Source organism: Crocuta crocuta, unplaced genomic scaffold (genome assembly GCF_008692635.1).
Source record: "Crocuta crocuta isolate KB4526 unplaced genomic scaffold, BGI_CrCroc_1.0 scaffold30, whole genome shotgun sequence".
Lineage (NCBI taxonomy): Eukaryota > Metazoa > Chordata > Mammalia > Carnivora > Hyaenidae > Crocuta > Crocuta crocuta.
Genome location: NW_027528345.1, coordinates 10,402,868 through 10,425,462, shown reverse-complemented (window position 1 = coordinate 10,425,462; position 22,595 = coordinate 10,402,868). Strand labels below are relative to the sequence as shown.

The 22,595-nt window shown below is 40.7% G+C and overlaps 1 protein-coding gene across 5 annotated transcripts in view; it reads left to right on the top strand.

The window, feature by feature from the left end:
* Positions 1–21,994, top strand: part of RACGAP1 (Rac GTPase activating protein 1) — a 28,595-nt gene extending 6,601 nt beyond the window's left edge. For 2 of the 5 annotated variants that reach the window (XM_077753343.1, XM_077753344.1), the window contains exons 2-17: positions 526–614; positions 7,014–7,216; positions 8,230–8,366; positions 9,313–9,382; positions 11,964–12,017; positions 12,690–12,770; positions 13,380–13,506; positions 13,845–13,975; positions 15,102–15,266; positions 16,746–16,841; positions 16,928–17,126; positions 18,382–18,487; positions 18,660–18,792; positions 19,057–19,192; positions 20,398–20,506; positions 20,830–21,994. In XM_077753343.1, the coding sequence (XP_077609469.1) occupies positions 530–614; positions 7,014–7,216; positions 8,230–8,366; positions 9,313–9,382; positions 11,964–12,017; positions 12,690–12,770; positions 13,380–13,506; positions 13,845–13,975; positions 15,102–15,266; positions 16,746–16,841; positions 16,928–17,126; positions 18,382–18,487; positions 18,660–18,792; positions 19,057–19,192; positions 20,398–20,506; positions 20,830–20,905 (1,908 nt within the window). In that variant the 5' untranslated portion in view covers positions 526–529 and the 3' untranslated portion in view covers positions 20,906–21,994. The remainder of the gene's footprint in view (positions 1–525; positions 615–7,013; positions 7,217–8,229; positions 8,367–9,312; positions 9,383–11,963; positions 12,018–12,689; positions 12,771–13,379; positions 13,507–13,844; positions 13,976–15,101; positions 15,267–16,745; positions 16,842–16,927; positions 17,127–18,381; positions 18,488–18,659; positions 18,793–19,056; positions 19,193–20,397; positions 20,507–20,829) is intronic. The other 3 variants (XM_077753345.1, XM_077753346.1, XM_077753347.1) reach the window with 2 other exon arrangements.
* Positions 21,995–22,595: the final 601 nt, after the last annotated feature.

The following is a 22,595-nucleotide window of genomic DNA, read 5'->3' as shown; positions in this document are numbered from 1 at the left end:
TGCCGTTGGTAGGAAATGTGCTGACCATGTCCTGCGTTTTAAAAGACAGTTGCAATAGGAATACTAGCTAAAAGTAAAATTAAAAATAAACCTTTTAAGTTATGTTGAAGGTCCTCACAGTCCAGAAGGATTAAAGTGGAAAAAGCATTATATTAATCAATAGACTGAGAACCACATTTTATAGTTGGTCATCTAATAATCAACTGACATGCTTGTCCCTAACTGCTTTATTTGCAGCTCCAGAATGATTGCAGAGTGGGGGAAAGAAGTAGGCAGGAAGGGAGATGTTATATTCAGAGGTCTGAAATGCTTTTCTGATTTTCAAATGAGTGTTAAAAACATTCCAACTTTGTTTTTATAATAAAGATTATACAAAACACCAATTGTTGGCTTGAGATCCTTATAATGGTAGCTACAAATGGAAGAGTCCAGATGTTAGTCACTGATGGCTGTGTTGGATTGCTACTGAATCTTTTGTTTGGGGGAGAAGGCAGGACCCCTAATGTATATTTGATTTCTTGGCAGAAAGATGGATACGACGATGCTGAATTTGCGGAATCTGTTTGAGCAGCTTGTACGCCGGGTGGAGATTCTCAGTGAAGGAAATGAACTCCGTAAGTCATTCTGAGCTAGCCTGCGTGAAGAGGAAAAGCAGATTTCAGATCTGAGTTTTTTGCAAAACTGAAGTGTGTTCCAGTCTTAAAGTTGTTTTCATTGGGTTTCCTAAAAAGAAAGTGATGGTTACTTATCCACAGTCAAAGCTTACTGGACATTCATTCTAACTGGTCACTTTTTTCGGATAGTTGTTCTTAAATGTGTTCACCCAGACTTCTTTCATTATCAAGATTCTCTTTCCATTGAATCATTGGCATTAGTTGCCAATTTCATTTTCATACCAAGAACTGGGCAAAATCTAAAGTTCCAAGGATGTTGCTTTTTTCTTTAGTGGTTGTCTATATTTTTTTATCCTGGGCTTTTTTCCCTGTGTGATATAAAACATTTTCAATTGAAGAGGAGAAAAATGTCATTTCTTTTTGAAGAAGGGACTATTCATCTGCTTCCACCTATTTCATGTATTTGATTCTTAGTAATAAAGGATTGAAACTGGGTAGAGAGCTGGGGAGAAAAAGGAGGTGGTGATAGAATAGTGGTCTGGGAAGTAGATTAGTGAGAAAGGAGGTGGGTTTGATGGCACTGACTAAAGTGATCTAAGGAAATAATTTTTATCAGCTTTTCTTTGGGTTGCCATCCTCTCCTATTTCAGATTTTCATTAATACCTAATTTAGTAAGTGTTGCTCTAAAGTCAGCCTCACTGGTATAACAGTAATATAAGAAATGTGTCTTCAACTTTTTTTTTTTAATCTTCACAGTACTTAGTATGGTGTCTTATGCCATTCAGCATTTTCTTTAATTTGATGTTTTTAATAGCTCTTATCCACTTTCAGTCCTTTTAAAACAGTATTCTATTTTTTTCTCTCTTAATAGCTGCTCCAGGGGCACCTGGGTGGCTCAGTTGGTTGAGTGTCCAACTTTGGCTCAGGTCATGATCTCACGGTTCGTGGGTTTGAGCCCTGCATCGGGCTCTGCCCTGACAGCTCAGAGCCTGGAGCCTGTTTCGGATTCTGTGTCTCCCCCTCTCTCTCTGTCTCTCTGCCTCTCCCCCACTCGTGCTCTGTCTCTGTCTCAAAAATAAACAAACAAACAAAAAAAAAATAGCTGCTCCATGGCCCTATCATCTGATACCAGCTCAGTAACCATGATGGCATACTCATTAGGCTTCTCTTTGAGGTCATATCATCTCAGAAGATGGATTACTTTGGAGTCTAGTGGGGAAGCGTATAGAATAAGAGATCTTAAAATTCAGGCTCATTCAGCAAATATTTAGTGAAAACCTAAAACGGCTTTTAGCACATGTTGTGTTGGGGAAAAGGGATGACTAAGTGGCTTCACGGACAAAAGTAGGGTTTGGGTGGAGCCTTAGATGTAGGGTGAGATCCCAGCAGACATGGATGAAAGGGCATTTACGTGGAGGCAGGCAGGCATGGGGTTTGAGGGGAGTAGGAGTAAGGGGGAGCGGCATGATCCCAGCGGTGCTTTTGGAAGATTCCCCAAGCAGAGGTGGAGGCTGGCAGACTGATTAGGACATAGTTGCCATTGCTCAGGGAAGAAGCCTTAACTGGAGTGGTGTTTGTGAAGTGAAGATAGAAATAAGGGGAAAGGGATAGAAGAGACTGTGATAATAAGATCTCTAGGAGGAGGCAGCTGATAGGATGTGGGGGCAGAGGGAGGAATCTGAGGTTTAGAATCTCAATAACTAGTGCTGCCTTATAACTTATTTCTGTGTCTGTTTCTCCATCTGTAAAATAGGAATTCAAATGTCTTTATCTTCTTTGTGGGAGTGCTATGAGCATTTGGGGATAAAACGAGATACCAGTTGTGAAAATACTTTGGAAGTAATTACGCCAAAAAAAAAAAAAAGATATTTATTTTTACAGGTATCCTTGTTTTATAAACACATTTTTATCTTCCCATTGATTTCGGTTATAAAATAGAAGTATATTTTTCCTCCGTCTCTAAATCCCTAACTTGGAATATTGGCTTTTGAGAAAATAGAATGGCTTCATGTTTTCTAGACTCTAGTATCTCTCTCTCTCTCTCTTTTTTTAATGTTTATTTATTTTGAGAGAGAGTACACACACATGTGCAAGCAGGGGGAGGGGAGAGAGAGAGTCCCAAGCAGCCTCCACGCTGTCAGCACAGAGCCCTTCATGGGATTTGATCTCATGAATCGAACTATGAGATAATGACCAGAGCCAAAATCAAGAGTCGGACGAAATCAAGAGTCAGATGCTTAACCGACTGAGCCACCCTGTTTCTCTTAGGATCTCCTTTCTGCAACTGCCTCCGTCTGTCCTCTTCCTTGATCCTAGGAATTTCTCCTATGACTAAATATCCAGACTCCTTATTCTTGTCTGTCATCATAATAACTTCTTTCTTCTTTCTCCTTTTTGTATAGTTTGTTTTTTTAAAGCTAAGTCTGAGTTTCCTGAAAGATCAAAGTAAAGGTTAATATTCAAATAAAATAACTTTAATATCCTAGGTATTTTGCTATCTTTGTTTTCCCTAGTCTACATGATTTTTCTTTTATCAGGAGCTGCCTGAAATTTTTTGAGGTCATTGGTGTGTAAATTAGGAATAAATATAATTAATATTTATCAGGTGCTTATTGTGTGCCAGCACAATGCTAGGCTTGTGCTGTGCTACAGATTAGGTGATATTACGGTGTGTATGACATGGTGCCTGTCTTCAAGAAGATTATGATATTTAAGTTTCAGAGACAGGTTTCTTATGAAACAGAAGATAAAACAAGTATCAAAATATATCCTTCTGGGAAGTATAGAAAAAAGTAATGTGGAGCAAACAGATTAGGAAAGGATTCGTAGAACAGATGGGACTAGAAGAATGGATACATAAAGAAGAGTGTAGGTAGAGCATTCTGTTTGGAGTACATAACTTGATCATGAGAGAAGGCAGCAATGAGCATGGGTCTGTTCTGCGAGCAGGGACAAGAAAGAAAGCGTAATGTGTAATGATGGGAGGTAAGTTTGAATAGACAGGTGAGCTTGGATGCCTGGAGTTTAAATTTGATCTGGGGCCACCTCCTTGGTGGCTCAGTCAGTTAAACATCTGACTCTTGAGATTGAGCCCACTTTGGGCTCTGTGCTGACAGTGTGGAGCCTGCTTGGGATTCTCTCTACCCCTCTTTCTCTCCTCCTCTCCCCTTCCCTGCTTGCACTTTTTCTCTCAATGTAAATAAACATTTAACAATAAATAAATACATTTGATCTGAACAGCAATTCTTCATTTATCCGATCAATGAATAAAGTGCCTACTGTGCAGTACAAGGCACTGAAGATAAAAGAGACACATGGCCCTTGTCCTTAAGAAGCTTAGAGAGTAGGGGGAACAAACAAAGGCCCCAGGAGGAGTGAGCTGAAAAAACAAGATCTCTGGGACTGTTGTAGTCTATTTGCTAAACTGAACTAAACTCTGTTGTGTGTGTGTTTTTAATGAATCAAAAGTTATCCTCAATTTTTTAAAGTTTATTTTGAGAGAGGGAGAGAGAATCCTAAGCAGGCTCTGCATCCCAGGTGTGGAGCCCAATGTTTGGGGTTGAACTCATGAGATCATGACCTGAGCTGAAGTTTGATGCTTAACTGACTGAGCCTTCCAGGTGCGCCCTCCCCCTACCCCCCCCTTCTTTTTTTCAATTTTAGAGAGGGTGCGAGCAGGGGACAGGGACAGAGGGAGGGAGGGAGGGGGAGAGAGAGAGAATCTTAAACAGGTTCCCCGTTGAGTAGAACCTGGTGTAGGGCTCAAGCCCATGATCCTGGAATCATGACCTGAGCTGAAATCAAGAGTCAGATGCTCAACTGACTGAGCAACCCAGAGACTCAGTGCCACCCACGTCCCTAATGTGCCATTTTGACCGATCGTAGCAAACTTAGTTTATTCATAACAGAATTGTACATAAGTAGTATCTTAGGTATGCAGATGTTCTGGTTTTGGTCTAATATAAATCAAGTTGAACTAATTTAATCGTTTGAGGTGTCTGGGTGGCTCAGTCGGTTAAGCCTCCGACTTTGGGTCAGGTCATGATCTCATGGTTTGTGGGTTCAAGCCCCGCATCGGGTTCTGTGCTGACAGCTAGCTCAGAGCCTGGAGCCTGTTTCAGATTCTGTATCTCCTCCTCTCTCTGACCCTCCTCTGCTCACGCTGTCTCTTTCTCCCTCAGAAATAAATAAAATATTAAAAAAAAATAATTTTATCATTTGTAGTATTATAGGAAATCTTTCCTTGAAATGAACTAATATTTTATTTGGTTTGAGTTCTCTTGTCCAATCTGGTTAGACCTATAATATATGCCAGTTGACAATAGGAATTAAAACTCAAATTTAATAAAACTTAGCCAAGAAGGAATATCCTAAAGAACAAACAAACCAACACAGGTCCAGTGGAAATCTTTATTCAAAATTGTTTTTCACTTCACTAAATACTTAAGTGTGTGTGCAGCACCACTTTTAGAAACATTTAATTGACTACAGTGTGGAGCTAGAAAGATTTTAGATGTATAGTTGAAAAGTGTGTTTCTTGTTCTTTATATTTTGAAATTGAAGTGCTGTTACATATATCAGAAAAGTACACAAATTGTAATGTGTACTACTTGATAAATTGCCAGAGTGAACATGGCTAAGAATGAGCTCTTTAAAATAATTTTTGTGAATCTGCATTGTTGAAATAAATATGCAAAAGGAAATATTGTTTGTTTTCTTTTTCTTTTTATTTGTTTTTTTAATGTTTATTTTTGTGAGAGCACAAGTGGGGGAGGGGCAGAGAGGGAGACAGGATCTGAAGTGGGGGTGCTCCAGGCTGACAGCAGAGAGCCTGATATGGGGCTCTAACCCACAGACCACGAGATCATGACCTAGGCTGAAGTCAAATACTCAATTGACTGAGCCACCCAGGTGTCTCTTTCTTTCTTTCTCTTTCTTCCTTCCTTCCATGTTTATTTTGAAAGAGAGGGAGAGAGTGCACAGCCCAATGTGGGGCTCAATCTCGCAGAACCATGAGATCGTGACCTGAGCTGAAATCAAGGGTTGGACGCATAACCGATGGAGCCACCTAGGTGCCCCTCTTTTTCTTTAAATTCAGGAGGAAAAAACTTAGTATTGTGTTCTAAATTGTTAACAAAACCAGCATACTATTTAAAGCTATTTGTAGATACGAGTGTGTGTGTGTGCGCGCGCGTGTGTGTGTGTGTGTATCTTTCTTTGATATTTGCATTTAAGATAACTAGGTCATAATATCCTGTTCTGCTAAAACCTGTTGTTTGTTATAAACTGAAGTGTCCTTATGTGTAAGACTTGCTTTCTCTAGATTGAATTGGCGTCCTGGTTTGTAAGTATGAAATTTAGCCAAATTATTAAAACTGCTTTAAAAGGGCACTATATTCATTGTTTCTGTGCTCTTAGGTTAAATTCAAACAGGAAAAGTGCACTCCCTACCCAAGAATCTGCTAGCTTTGTGTGCCTGTGGCCTAGTTTCAGCTGTAAAAACTGGGTTAGTTTGACCAGCAGCAGATGTACACCTTGGGAACTTCCTCCATGACAGTGGCAGGGAGTGATGCCTGGAGATAGATTGAGGGTAACTAGAAAATAGGAAGGCAGTGTTGAACAGTCTGCCAATAGCAGGTGGCAAGTGTGAATGCCACCAGGGCTATCATGCTTTGAGGCACCGCCTTGGAAGTGATGCTCCCTTTGCAGACATTTGAGGAGAGTCCACATTCTGCCATCAGTGACTCACCCTAAGTTAGTATAATCTATTCTTACTGTGGCTTTTCCACAGAAATGTTTGCATGCCCTTCAGGGCAGTGTTAAACAGCACAGGCAAATTGGCTCTTTACTTTCAAATCAATATTTGTATAATTATATAGTTGAATGGAATTGCAGGCCCAGACATCTATAATATTAATCTACATCTACTGGAGCATATTACAGCAGTTATATTTGAATTTGCTATTTAACGTCTCTCTGGCGCAACAATGCGTGACTCTAAAGGAGGCTGTTTTTGTTTTATAGCTGTAACTGTCCTGGTGCGTGACAGCTGCCCCAAAGGTATCCCCTTTTGATTGCCTTATGTTCAGGAGCTTTCAGTGTTGGTATTACATCTGGAGCCAGGTGACTAATGAGTTCCTTATTCCATAGCAGATGCCACTGGCTAAGCCAAAGTAAGTAACCTATCAAAACAGGAATTGCTTTCCACAAAGCTGACAGGTAGGGTGATGACCATATATCCAGACCTGCTCCTGGTTATTTTCAGTTGGATTTGCCCAGAGTTTGTTTAACTGATCCCTTAGTTTAAAATTTGGAGGAAAACTAACTAGAGGACTCATTCATTAGAGCATTGTACCCTGCTTGGTGCTTAATTTATTGAAGTTTTCCCCTTTCCTTAGAATTCATCCAGTTGGCAAAGGACTTTGAGGATTTCCGTAAAAAGTGGCAGAGAACAGACCACGAGCTGGGGAAGTACAAGGATCTTTTGATGAAAGCAGAGACTGAGCGTAGTGCGCTGGATGTTAAGCTGAAGCATGCACGCAATCAGGTGGATGTCGAGATCAAACGAAGACAGCGAGCCGAGGCTGACTGTGAGAAGCTGGTGTGTATTGTTCTCTATGCCAGAACCATGCAGTGGGGGGAGGGGGCAGTGTCATCTGGTAACGTTTCCACCTGCCAGTTACACTCCCTTCCTTCCACATTAAAGAACTAAAAGCAACCTGTTCAATGATAACTTGGCCTTGATCGGAGCTGAAATTGCAGCATAGGAATCCTGTTCTTCATAGGTTGAAATTGAAACTTTTTTTCTCTTTTAGGCTTGAAACTCTGACTTAATAGATTTCAAATGAGAATTTAAAGAACTAAAACTAGGGAATACCTAGTATGCTTGATCTGTCACAAGACACTGGCTTGCTCTCCTGCTACGCAGAATGTCCTCATCCTTTTGTTGATAGCTAGTACCTTGTTACTGATACGGGCAAGACAACGCTTAGGTTTTTCCTTCATTACTGCTCTAATTCAGGGTCAGGGGCTAGGTGTATTCATCCAGTTGAGCAACGTGACTAACGGGGAACACTATCATTTTGATGTACCAGGGTGGGTCATGGTACAAAGGAAAACCTTTTCGAAGAGACACTGATCCATCTTGGTACAGTGTTAAATGCCTCAGTAAGCTCAAATTGACTGGTTCCAGTGCGTCACAGCTTTGTATCCATTTTAATGCATTTTGCTCCACCATTTAGAAAGGTGGGTGGCTGCTTTGATCCATAAAAGAGGCCAATAATTGTCCTGATAAAATGACACTAAATTGTTTTTGCTGTGTGAAATCTATTTTAGGACTCTCATTTTGCAATACTGTCTTGGATTAGCAGTTTGACCCAAAAGTCTTGCAGCAGAAACCCCACTATTCTAGATGGAGTTCATTTTACCAGTCAGAAATCAGAGGCACAATCTGGGCTTGATGTGAATTAATATGCTATTGGTGTAGCAGCCTTCCTGAAGGCTCATTTGCATAATGCTGTATTTTAATGTCTTCTGGTCTGTCCGTCCCATAAATTTGAGGTGAAGCTCTCTCCCCTGGTTAGTTAGGATATTTCCCTTTGCTTTCGTCTGCAGGAAAGACAGATTCAGCTGATTCGAGAGATGCTCATGTGTGACACATCTGGCAGTATTCAACTAAGTGAGGAACAAAAATCAGCTCTGGCTTTTCTCAACAGAGGCCAACCATCCAGCGGCAATGCTGGGAACAAAAGGTGGGGAAACTGCATCTGTTGTTATCTGATCACAAGCAATGCAGCTGTCAGAAGTTCTTGTTATCTGAACTCTTAAATATACTGCTTCTGGAATGTGTGCTGAATAAAGCAGAAAAAGACTTTGGAGGAAGGGTGGGTGGGAAATAAAGGCACAGGGGCCTCCCTATTTCTTTTATCTTACTTTGTTTTTGATCTTTCCTTAGGATGTTGTTTTACCCTAGGTAAAATTTTGATGTTGGCGCTAAATTGCACATCAATAACTAATCCTACTCATTGCTGAGAAGCCTAAAGGTGAAAGTGGCAGTTCAGCAATACTTTCCGTGTTTACTCTCCAGAGAGCTCTTGTAGCTCTTCTGGTTTGGAAGGCCTTCTGTGAGCCAAGACCAGACAATAATTTTGGTTCTACTGCATCACTATTTAAAATAGTCTCAACCAGGCTTTGAATTTAACGCCCCCAATACAATACGTAGGGAAAGGTCAGCACTCTTAGAGCTATTTATTTTGTTGCCTGGTTGTTTTATGGGGAATCTTTATAACTAAGATATATGGGCTTAATTTCTTCAAAAGCTAATGCTGGGTAGTACTCTTTCTTGTAGAAAGCAACCACAATTGGGATCAGATTAAACTTAATTCTTCTGCCTGTGAATTTTTAGTAGTCTATTCCTCAGGGAGTAGCACCCATGCTCCCAACCATAACTTTGAACTGCTGCTGTGAGGTCTTTGCTGAAAAAGCACCCTGCTGCTTGTGTACTCATGCATGAACAGCTGGGCTCTCCCATGGAAAGCATAGCAAGCAGCCACCACAACTAGGCTTTGAGCTTGTAGTTGTCTCCATAGGAAGGTACTACCCTGAAATTGCTGGTGTTACATGACCACCGTCACTTGTTCTGGGTGTTTATGGATTTTATTTTGTCTTCTCTAATACTGTATTGTTTGACTCATCTAGGTTGTCAACTATTGACGAGTCTGGTTCCATTTTATCAGATATCAGCTTTGACAAGACTGATGAATCGCTGGTAATGAACATTTGATCTCTGAGAATTGTCCCTTTTTTTTTTTTTACCCCGGCTCCCTCAGGAATATCTCCTCTCCTCTTTTCTGAAGTTCCTTTATTACTGTTTTGTTAGTTGATGTGTTATAGATACTGAGGTAGCGTTTTAAGATAAAAGTCTACATGAGCTGTAAGAGACTGGCTTTTACCTTTAGTTTCTGGAAGCGAGAATATAGAATTCAAAGTTTGGCATGAGGTTAAATTTATTTTTTTATTAAAATTTTTTTTAATGTTTTATTTATTTCTGAGAGAGAGAGAGAGACAGCATGAGCAGGGGAGGGTCAGAGAGAGAGGGAGACACAGAATCCGAAGCAGGCTCCAGGCTCTGAGCTAGCTGTCAGCCCAGAGCCCAACGTGGGGCTCGAACCCACGAACTGTGAGATCATGACCTGAGCCGAAGTCAGATGCTTAACTGACTGAGCCACCCTGGCACCCCATGAGGTTAAATTTCTTTAATGGATCTGTGAACTACTTATACTAACTGGTTATATTTTGGCTTATTAAAAAGCCCAGCTTGGGGTTCCTGGATGGCTTAGTTGGTTAGGTGGCCAACTTCAGCTCAGGTCATGATCTCACGGTCCGTGAGTTCGAGCCCTACTTTGGGCTCTGTGCTGACAGCTCAGAGCCTGGAGCTTGCTTCAGATCCTGTGTCTTCCCCTCTCTCTGCCCCTCCCCCGCTCATGCTCTGTCTCTCTCAAAAATACATAAACATTAAAAAAAATTTTTTTTTTAAAGATTCTCTTAAAAAAAAAAAGCCCCAGTTAGTGATTAAAAAAAAATTTTTTTTTGCAAGACTCTACCCAGTCAGGGTTTATTTTCTGCTCTTGGAGACAATAGACTTGTGCCTTATTTCAGAATTAGTTTGGTTCTTGGAGAAAACTTGGTCATACTTCACAATTAGAAAGAAATTGATGCGGGGCGCCTGGGTGGCTTAGTCGGTTAAGCCCGACTTTCGCTTAGGTCATGATCTCGCGGTTCGTGGGTTCGAGCCCCGCGTCGGGCTCTGTGCTGACTGCCAGCTCAGAGCCTGGAGCCTGTTTCGGATTCTGTGTCTCCCTCTCTCTCTGACCCTCCCCTGCTCACGCTGTCTCTCTCTCTCCTAGAAATAAATAAAAATATTTAAAAAAAAAAAAAAGAAACTGATGCTCTGGAACTTTTGTCAGAAGACTGACAGTTTCCAGACACTATAAGGCTTTGCTCAACAATGGTTAATGTATCTAAACTCTGTTGCCTTGCCTTTGTGGGGCAGCACCCTTTTCTTAACTTGTGGTGGTGTTTCTGCATAAAAGGTCATCTCCTGATATTTCAGTCTTTGATGTTCAGGAGACTGGTGGTTTATTGGTTTGTGTATCTTTCCTGTTTTACTGGCTGAAAGCTAGCAAAGCAATAAATCAGGAGGTTATCCGTGTTTGGTTTTCCGATAGCGAAACAAGTGACAGCTACTTGTTACGTGGGCTAGGAGCATTGTGTCCCAATTCAGTGTTTGAGGAAATCATTGCCATTTTATAGATATAAGTACTAATGCTAAGTATCACCTTTTTGAAATAAGGAATGATATGAAGTCTGGAATATATAGTAAAACTAGAAGAGGGGCCCCTGGGTGGCTCAGTTGGTTAAGTGTCCAACTCTTAGTTTTGGCTCAGGTCATGTATGATTTCATGGTTCTGTGAGTTCGAGCCCCACATTGGGCTCTGCACTGGGAGTGCGGGGCCTGCTTTTGATTGTCTCTTAATAATAATAAAAACTTAAAATAAATAAATAAAATAATAAAATAAAACTTAAAAAAAAGTAGAACATATTAATAGCTGATTTTGGGGCTAGACCTATTAATGGTATATCTTTGTAACCAAAACTGAATCAAACCATCAGTAGCTAAATTACTTGATTGTGAATTGGAGAGATTAAATTTATTTAGCTAAGCTGCTGTTTCTGGGGTTTTCAGGGATTATCAGGAGTAAAGAAGTCACAGGTAGCTACTAACAATGAATGTAAATGGTTAAAATAAGTGAAGTGAAACTAGATCACAGTAAAAAATAGTTCTTTAGTGGTGAATGTCTTTGTTGGGGCATAAGGAAGAGGGATGTTTGAGAAACATAAAACCTAAACTAGAACTTTTTAAGTGGGCATATATTGTACAGACATTTGATTAGATAATAACAATCTCTTAAGAGCAAGAATCACATCTAACATGATCAGTATAGTGCCTAAGATTCTGTAACTTCTAAAACTAATTACAAAAATAATCAGAAATAAAGGACCAGACACTGGAGATAATCACGACAGAAGTTGATTCTTTAACCTTTTCTTGCCTCTGAGGTATTGATTCCTGATTCTATTATAATAGCTTCAATTTTGGAAAGAAAGCCTGTTAACTTACTATGGCTCTGGAGCTACAACACTTGAGGCCCTCCCTTCCCCCTCTCTTCAAATTGTAAGTTAGGTAGTCTGACTCAAAAAGCCTTTAAAGTTCCCTGTAAATTTATTTGCACAGGATTTAGGGGAGGCCTAACCACAGAAAGAAATTAATACAGTGTAATTGTCAACAGGATTGGGATTCTTCTTTGGCAAAGACTTTCAAACTGAAGAAGAGAGAAAAGAGGGTAGGTATGGTTTTGTTTAATTTTTGTTGCTGTTTTTACAAAATAGCAATAAAGGGATTCTCTCTAGAATTTTTGCCATGATAGAGCATTCCTGACATGTTGCTCTAGCCATTGTTAAACACTGACTACGAATGAATTCATGCTGGGGGGCGGCATTGATGTTCCTTAAGGTAGGAACTCAGGGCAGAATCTTGTCCTATTTCACTGTTCTGGCTGCTTTGGTTCATTCATGGGGTGGAAAAGGATGTTCTTAAGTTTGTTTTGAATTGTCATATGAATTTTTATGCAGGACTTTTGTACTCTAATATAATTTTCAGATGGAATGTGTGTATAATGGGATATGCGGAGATCTATCTGTGTGCAATTGTTTAAGGTACTTCATATGTTTCCAGAGTCTTCATGTACTTCGGTAGGATTACAGCTCTTCTCTTTCTGGCGCTGTCATAAAGATTTTTCCAAAGCTTGCTTGTTTCTTCTAGGGCACTGAAGGCATTTTTGTATTGGTACAACGTAAGCTTTAAGAAATGGAAACAGAATGAGAGAGCACATTGTTATTTACCATAGCCCTGGTACCCAAGACTTGCACCAGGTTGTCTAATGGAATAATTTTGTCTTCTGTGCTTCAGATCTTCTATTTGGCACTGAACTTACTGGTCTTTGTCTCCTTTCTAGCGTTCCAGTAGCCGACAGTTCATTGATGGTCCCCCTGGACCTGTAAAGAAGACTCGTTCCATTGGCTCCACGGTAGACCAGGTAAGAAAATTCAGGCCAAGAAATTGTGGTTGTGAACACATCAGAGATTAGTGGCCCCAAGCATTAAAAATCCTGAGTCAACATTGCATAGTTATTTTGAGAGAGCGATTTGGTGAGTTTTTCAGTGTAATAGGATCCTTATCATCCTTATGAATGGAATTACTCTGAATAAACAACTGTCAGCTTTATATTTGATTCTTCATTGCTTGTATGTATGCCTCTGTGACCTTTATTTGGGTTTTTTTTCCCAATATTCTTTTTATTTATTTAGTTAGTTTTTAGTTTTTGAGAGAGTGTGAGCAGGGGAGGGACAGAGGGAGAGAGAATCTTAAGCAGTCTCCAGCCCAGCACAGAGCCCGATGTGGAGCTCAGTCATGAGATCATGACCTGAGCTGAAATCAAGAGTTGGGCACTTAACCGATTAAGCCACCCAGGTGCCCCTGTATTTCTGTTCTGAAGTATGAGGTTTCAACTTAAGAGTGTTTTAAGCTAGGGCCTTAAGCCCTGACCAAGATTCAGGAATTTTTCACCCACTGTGAAACACCCTGATAGTGGAGGGGAAATTAGATTCACATGTTTATTCTTTGCTCATTTCTACTTTTGTTTCAGGGGAATGAATCCATAGTTGCAAAAACGACAGTGACTGTTCCCAATGATGGTGGGCCCATCGAAGCTGTGTCCACGATTGAGACTGTGCCATATTGGACGAGAAGCCGAAGGAAAACAGGTCCACTGGGTTTGTGGCTAAATTGCCTGTGTAAAGCAACTGGTAAAATTTGGGGAGACTTGGTTTTTTAGAATCCTCTGCGACAGGAGTTTTGTTGTTTCTTTCCGCTTCCTACCGAGGACCAGGGCACACACGGTATCATACTCTACTTTTGGGTTGCTAGCCTGGCCTAAGCCACTTGTGTATAACTTGTTATTTTTGAACTGATTTTTCTGTGTAGCTGTTGTAGTCACTTCTGAGTAGGGTTACAAATTACTGGTTGTCTACCAGTTATATTAAAATCAGGGTTAAAATTCAGAAGGGACAAAATATTAATGCACAAAAGCTTACAGTTGGTTGTTTTCTAGGTACTTTACAACCGTGGAACAGCGACTCTACCTTGAGCAGCAGGCAGCTGGAGCCAAGAACGGAGGCAGACAGTTCCGGCACTCCACAGAATAATGGAGGGATGCGCCTGCATGACTTCGTCTCTAAGACGGTAGATCTATGATTGCTTCTTCTTTGGGGCACACTTAAATTTTTTTAATGTTTGTTTAATTTATTTTTAATGGAAAATTTTATTTTTTAAATGGTTTTATTTTTTTGAGAGAGAGAGTGAGCATGCATGAGTGGGGGAAGGGCAGAGAGTCGGGGGACAGAATTTCCAAAGCAGGCTCTGTACTGACAACAGAGAGCCTGATGTGGAGCTCAAACTTACAATTCATGAGATCATGACCTGAGCTGAAGTCGGATGCTTAACTGACTGAGCCACCCAGGCACCCCAGGGCACAATTAATTTTTTGATTGTGAAATTAGTATATACCAGGAGCAGACTTAAATAACTTAGTGTTAGAAAGGTAAATGTCAAGTTTCCTTTCATTTCCATTTATCAGGGCTGACTACTGGTTACAGAAAGTGTGTACCTTTCCATTCTGTAATATTAAATGAGAACAAAGCAACTTTTCAGAAGCATTTGTTTATGCTTTTCTGTGATACATATTTACATTGTATTTTTTTGGTAAACATTTATTTTTGAGAGACAGAGACAAATCATGAGCAGGGGAGAGGCAGAGAGAGAGAGGGATACACAGAATCAGAAGCAGGTTCCAGGCTCTGAGCTGTCAACACAGAGCCGGACAGGGGCTCGAACCCACGAGCTGTGAGATCATGACCTGAGCTGAAGTCGGACACTCAACCGACTGAGCCACCCAGGTGCCCCTACGTTGTATTCTTAAGAATAGCATGCTTTAGNTTTACGTTTGTCCCATTGGATTTCCTGATAAAAACCCAAGCAAACTGACTGAGGCTCAGAAGAGCCACAGGACAGTTTGGGCCACAGGACAGTAAATGGCAGAATTAACATGGAGGTTTTGTGACTCTTTGTCAACAGATTCTTTCTACTACTGTACACTGTCCACTTCTAGCTGGATAACCTTATGCAAGTTATGCAGCCTGTTTTTGCTTCTGTTTCCTTATCTTAAAATAAAGAAAACAAAACCTATATTGTAGGATTATTGTGAGAATTACAGAAAAAAGTGTAAAGGAATTAGGAGCTTGTTGGTCATTGATGATGATAATTGTCTAACTCAGACCACTCTCTTCTTTCTGTCCTCTCTTGTCCTCAGGTTATTAAACCGGAATCTTGTGTTCCGTGTGGAAAGCGGATAAAGTTTGGCAAGCTGTCTCTGAAGTGTCGAGACTGTCGTGTGGTTTCCCATCCAGAATGTCGGGATCGCTGTCCCCTTCCCTGCATTCCTACCCTGATAGGAACGCCTGTCAAGATTGGAGAGGTATGCTCTGCGGGAGCTGTCCTTGTGTTATGGCTTCTTTAGCTTTTCCAAAGCTTAATGTCTGTTTTTATCCTCAAATAAGTGATGCCAATGGGGCGCCTGGGTGGGTAACTCAGTGGGTTAAGCGTCCAACTTCAGCTCAGGCTATGATCTCGCAGTTCATGGGTTCGAGCCCCGCATCGGGCTCTGTGCTGACAGCTGGCTCAGAGCCTGGAGCCTGCTTCAAATTCTGTACCTCCCTCTCTCTCTCTCTCTGCCCCTCCCCTGCTCACACTCTGTCTCATTCTCTCTCTTACAAATGAATAAACATTCAAAAGAATTCTTAAATAAGTGATGCCAAGTGTATTTTTTTCCATGAATATTGAAGAGAAATTATAAAACGTTAACTTGTAGGAGAGTCCTGCTTGGGTTTGTCTACTTAGTAACTTTTCTACACCGAATTCCTCTTCCCTTCCCACCTCTCCCTCCCTCCCCTTCTCCCACCCTCTACCCCCTTCTCTACTCATACTCCCTCCTTCCCTTTTCTCCTTTCCTTATTCCTCCCTTCCCTTTTCCCTTCCTTTCCCCTCCTTTTCCTTCCCCTCCGCAATCTATTCCTATTTTGTAAAATTTCAAATACATACAGAAGTAGAGAGATTGGAATAACCAATCCCTGGTTCCTATCACCCAACTTCTGTGATTACTAGTCATGTCCAATCTTGATTTATCAATACCCCCATGTCCTCCTGGCCCTGTCTAGTGAATTATTTTGAAACAAATCCCAGCCATCATATAATTTCATCTGTGACTGTAGTTTCTCTTATGTTAGAGATATTCCATACTAGGCTATTAAGATTAGATTGCTTATTTCTAAAAATTGATTCAATCTGTTAATAAATTATTTATTGTACAAGTAGTGTTAATAAGATTCAAAACAAAATGATTATGTTGCTATCCAGCCCCCAGCAAATCAAACTTTGCTTTCTTTAATCTTAAGAGTTCTTATTTGTGCATGTAATTGGTTGTAAATTTCTTGTACTCTGATGTAGAACAATGGAGCTCTCCCTACAGATATGTTTGTGTCCCGAGCAACTGTGATTTGTGTTAAATAATTTTTCTTACTAAGAGTAATTAAAGTGTAAAAAAGGTTTTCTTTTTTAGAATAATAAATTAGTTTATATTAAAGGCCGTACCTGTAATCTTGTCATTGCTTGTTTTCTCAGGCTCCTGAGTAGGAGAGAAATAGAGGCAGAGTTGTAGGTAGTGATCTTATTACTTGTTCATGTAAGAGTGTGGTGTATGTGACCAGAAATCTGTCCTGGTGTGGAGGTAGGAAAAAACATGGAGAGTCTCTGTTCTAATGTACGCTTTGGGAATAGGAATTTAAAAGTAGACATGATGTCCCAGCCTGAGTATTAGTTTGGACATGTTTCTTCCTACTCATCTTCATTTGCTGGTCTAAGTGGTAATAAATAATAATTTAAAACTCTCCCTTTTCAGGGAATGCTGGCAGATTATGTATCCCAGACTTCTCCAATGATCCCCTCCATTGTTGTCCATTGCGTAAATGAGATTGAGCAGAGAGGGCTGACCGAGGTAAGAGTCAATCTTCAGAGAGCACCTATTTGTTATTTGTGTTAATAATTAGGAGGTTCTTTCTGAAAGTGTCACCTTGATAATAGACAGGCTTGTATCGGATCTCTGGCTGTGACCGGACAGTAAAAGACCTGAAAGAGAAATTCCTCAGAGTGAAAACTGTACCCCTTCTCAGCAAAGTGGATGATATCCACGCCATCTGTAGCCTCCTGAAGGACTTTCTTCGAAATCTCAAAGAACCCCTTCTGACCTTTCGGCTTAACAAGACTTTCATGGAAGCGGCGGGTAAGAGTAGATCTTTAATTCTAGAATGGGAGTCCCAGAGGGACTCTTCTGTTTACTGCCCAATACAGTGCCCGCCACATAGTAGATGCTCAAATACTTTGATGAAGAATGCCTATTTCCATGTTCCGGTGCCTGTCCTCTTCCTGTCTAAACTATACAGGGTATTAACAGGGGTGGTTGTTTTTTTTGGTAGAGTTTGAGATTGTCCTTTTGAACTTGGAGCCATCTTTGATTTCTTTTCCCCATACCACATTTAATCCATTGGCAAATCTGGTCAGCAGAGATCTTGTAAAATTTATGTTAAAATTGAAATTTGCCACTCCTACTACTACGACTCTCGACATCTCTCATCCTGGAGTGACAGAAGAACCTAGTGTTTTCCTTTTTCTACTCTTGCCCTTGACACTGTCATCCTCATATGGTATCCAGAGGAGCCCTTTTAATGTTTATATTAGATGATGTCCCTCCTGTCCTTAGTATCTCCAGTGGCTTCCCATCACTCTCATAATAAAATCCATAGCCCTTAACATGGCCCCAAAGACCCCACCTTATGTCTCTAGCATCATTTCTCTCCGTGTCCTTCCCTTCTTCCTTCTCGACTTATTGGGGTTCACGTGACTAAGTTCACTCCCATCTTGAGGCCCTTGCATTTATTATTGTCTCAGCCTGGAATGTATTTGCATGATTTGCTCCTTTCTTCTTCCCTTTCTTTCTTGTGGGTTTCTTCTTGGGTATCTTCTCCTCAAAAATACCTTTCCCAACCACCTTGTCCAAAATAACTGCTCCCATTGCTTTCTAGCTTCCCCTATGTACCACTACCTGCTAGATACCTGCTTTTTGACTGACTCCTCTGATAGAATGTAAGTTCCATGAGGCAAAGTCTTTGCTTAATTCTGCTTTACCTGAGCACTTAGAATAGTACTTGGTACGTAGTGGGCCCTTGAACATGTTTTAAAGATGGACACCTTTTTGGTAATTGTAGTCACTGTGGCTGTAGGCCTGCCTTCCCAGCGCATGGCTTGCTAGCTGCTTTCCCTAACTTCAGCAGCCGATTTTTGTGAAGGTTCTGATTTCTGATATTGAGCTGTTGGCTTCTGTCCTGCTTGCTAATGAAACTGGAGTTTGATGCAGTCATGAACCTAATCAGAAGTTTCAGAAGCTTACTGTATAGATGAGACTCTGTGGTCGATCACTTGGAAGCCCGCTGTCAAGAAAAAGAAGTCTAGGCTTCTTGGTGCTTTCCTTTCATTTATAGAAATCCCAGATGAGGACAACAGCAAAGCTGCCATGTACCAGGCTATTGGTGAGCTGCCCCAGGCCAACAGAGACACATTAGCTTTCCTCATGATTCACTTGCAGAGGTGAGTACAGCAGAAACCTGTTTCTGGGAGATCGGGAATTTGCCATGGGGAACATAATGTGGATTGGGTGTTAGGGAGGGAATGTGAGGGGTGAATTGTTTTCTGGTAGATCTTATATTTTGGTCTGCGTTTAAGTGGACAGAGTCTTCTAATTGAATGTTCTCTTGTTTAGAGTGGCTCAGAGCCCAAATACTAAAATGGATGTGGCCAATCTGGCTAAAGTCTTTGGGCCTACCATAGTTGCCCATGCTGTGCCCAATCCAGATCCAGTGGTAATGTTGCAGGACATCAAACGTCAGCCCAAGGTAGGCAAGTGCATTTTATGTGTGTACGTACATATGTATGTGTGTGTGTATATACACATACGCGTATGTATGTTAATGTTATACAAGTTTTAATGTACTTCATATATATATATGTGTGTATTTTTTTATATATATATATATATATATATATATATATATATATACACACACATATAAACATGTATAACATGATAAAATGAGAGAGTGGTGAGAGGTAAGCCCTGAGCTTTGGGGGTATGCTAACATGTTTGGTGGCTTTTTTAGGTGGTAGAGTGCCTGCTGTCACTGCCCCTGGAATACTGGAGTCGGTTCATGATGGTGGAACAAGAGAACATTGACCCCATGCATGTCATTGAAAACTCAAATGCGTTTTCAACACCACAGACCCCAGATATTAAAGGTAAGGCCCAAGTTGTGCTTTTTTTTTTTTTTTAAATAGTAGGCTTCATGCCCAGTGCAGAGTCCAAAGTGGGGCTTGAACTCATGACCCTGAGATTGAGACCTGGGCTGAGATCAGAGTCGGATGCTTAACCAACTGAGCCACCTAGATGCCCCTCCAAGTTATGCTTCTTAAGGGACCTTCTCCGTGCCTTTGCTAGAACTATTCTGAATTCATATTTGTCAATAAAAAATTTTAAATTCATTATGAGGATTCTAACATTAAAAGAAAATTTGTACAGTTCTACCATCCCTTTTTTAATGTTCATGGAACATGGTTCTCCTTCCTTTCTTTACATACACATGGATATTTTAAAAATATAACAACAATTTAGATACAGTTTGATCTTATTTCACTTAGCATATTGTGAGAACTTTTCCTGTTACTATGTATCACTTTTATGGTTGTAAAGTATAATTTACTAACATGGTCTATTAGGAATTGATGTTATTTTTGAAATTTTCATAGTTATTAATAATACTGCCATCAGCATTATATGTATATGCTGTTTTTCTCCTAATGATAAATTCCCAAGAGTGAAAATCACTGAATTAAAGGCCTTGAACATTTTTATGTTTTAACCAGCTTGATTTCTTAAAGGCTTTTGTCAATTTGTATTGCCACCAAAAATTCACGAGGCTGGTTTCTTCCAACTTTTACGGCATTGGAGACCGATTCTTTCATTTTTGCAAGGTCTCCCACCCCCCTTTTTTTTTTTAATGATTATTTTGAGAGATCACGAGCAGGGGAGGGGCAGAGAGAGATGGGGGGGAGAGAGAGAGAATCTCAAGTAGGCTCCATGCTGTGCGTGTGCTGTGTGATGCAGGACTCTGTTCCATGACCATGAGATCATGACTTGAGCCTAAATCAAGAGTCAAACATTTCGTCGACTGAGCCACCCAGGTGCCCCAAGATCCTTTGTAAGAAAGCATACTGTTTTTTCTAATATAGATAGGAATCAAATGATCAGACATTAGATTTGTGAAGGCTGGAGTTTGAGAATGGCCTCAATCAGGAAGTGAAAGTCAGCTATTCACTGAGCAGTTGCTTGCATAGGTCAAAAGATACACTGGTGTGTTACAGACGTAGGGTACTCAAAACTGGCCACCGAAAGGGTGCTTTCCTTTTTGCCCCTCTTTAAAAATATGTCTTAACTTTGATTAAAGTGAGTTTACTGGGGCCTGTGACCACTCCTGAGCATCAGCTTCTCAAGACTCCTTCATCTAGTTCCCTGTCGCAGAGAGTCCGCTCCACCCTCACCAAGAACACGCCCAGGTATGTGGAACTGGCTGGCTTTGGAAGTAAAAAAGGGCTGCTTCCTTAGCTCTCTTTTCCCATCACACCGAAGCTTATTGAAAGAAAGAATTGAATTAGACCTTAGCTAGCACCTAGGCGTTAAAAGGTAATCTGGAGCCATAACAACCCCTTTTTTAAAAGGATCTAAAGGTTTTGTTTTCCCCTCTCTCATCTCAGGTGACAAAGAGTAGTTTACAGAGTAGTTGCAGAGGGCTTCCTATTTTTAGATGATAATATTAAATAATGTTACAGGTTACGTTTTTTTATAGACTACTTTTTCAGTTCATTTTCTTTTCCTTTAGATTTGGGAGCAAAAGCAAATCTGCCACCAACCTAGGACGACAAGGCAACTTTTTTGCTTCTCCAATGCTCAAGTGAAGTCATGTCTCCTGTTTCTTGCCTACATTTACTGACTGCAGGAAGGGTGCACCTGTATGCTCTGCTCTGTAGCCTCCTGTACTCATTACTACTTTTAGCATTCTCCAGGCTTTTAATCAAGTTTAATTGTGCATGGGGGTTTTATTAGAACTATATATATCTCCCTCTTTCTCCTCAAGTAATATAATATCAACACCTTGTGCAGTCGTTGTTGGGAACTTGTAGATGGGAGATCTTTACAGCAATGGAAAGGATAATATGGAATTTGTTGTGATTCTGGGGGGAAGCTGGGGGAAGGTACATCCCTTTGGCTTCAAGCCAAATGCTGCTCATGGAATGATCTTTCTCTGGTGTCATTTGGAACTAATTTCCCTGAGACAGTGACAAGCCCCACCTCTTTGGTAAGACTGACTTGTCTCAGGGTGGGAGGTGGGAGGGCAGGGTAAAAGAAAGGTTGGACAGAGGATTTAGGGTGGCTCCTTCTGAGAACTTGGAAGGTCCCTTTCCCCCAGTATGAACTAAGCTATAATGTGGAGCCTTCATAAAAATGGGATTGGATGAGGACAGAACTAGTAACGGGGGTGTGCTTAGTTTTGATTCAGATTGATTAGGTTTAATAGTGTTAAGTAGCACATCCTATAAAAGTGATTTCCTACTTGTATTTATCTCTAATGGGCCTCTGGTTGGACTTTGGGTTTGCTTGGGGTCAAAGCCAGTTTGCACTTCCATTGAATTCATTCTGATGCTTGACCCTCCTGTCCCCTTGTCCATTGGAGCCCTACTTCTGAAGGTCATATGCCGTCTATTTGGCATCCCAGTTTGCAATGAAGAGTAGGCTCTAAGGGAGATTGTCAATATTTTGTGTGGCAAGAAAAGCCACACTTTTTGTCTTTGCACTTTGGTTGCTAAAATCTTCCTATGGAACATAGCCACAGCTAGATAAATATGAACTTTTTCTTTTATTAAAATTATTTCCAATATCTATAAAAATGCTTTTTTTCTGTAGAATGTTTTTGACCCATAGTGCCCTGTCTGTAAAACACATATTTGGAATATTTGGAAAAAAAGTAAATAGTTTTTTCAAAATGACTGCAAGGTTGATTTCTTGTCTTGGAAGGTAACCGTCAACACCTTGTTAAGAAAATATTTTTCCTCAGCGTTTTGGTCTTATTATTCATTTCCATTCACTTCCCTTCCCCAGTGCTGCCACCACCAGGAGTCAGTTTCTTCGTTTCTCTTTCAGTCTTTCATCGTCCAAACTGAAGTCCTAGATTTGTCCTTTGACTGTTACCCTCTCATCTGAGGAAACTACTTTAAACAAAACCCAAACTTTTTAAACAAGTCTTTAGGGACCAGAATGGTGCATTTAAAAAAAAAAAAAAAAAACCGACTCTGGCTGGCTGCCTGCCTGAAACATCCTTCACTGCTGGAAGTGCCTCTGGAGTGAGCTGGGATGATTAACTGAGGGCACCTGCACTTGGAACTCTGAGGCTGGTGAACAGAATGTATCTGAGATTGAGCGTAAACAGTTGCAGGCTTAATATGTAACCGCGGAGAGAGGAGGCAACCTACTGGCTCTTTTCCCGGGAGGTGGCAGCTCTCACAGCAGGGAGATTTTGCCACAGCAAATTGAAAGAGGATGGGTCCCCTCTCCTCTTCCCCCACCCCCTTTACACACACACACGCCTGG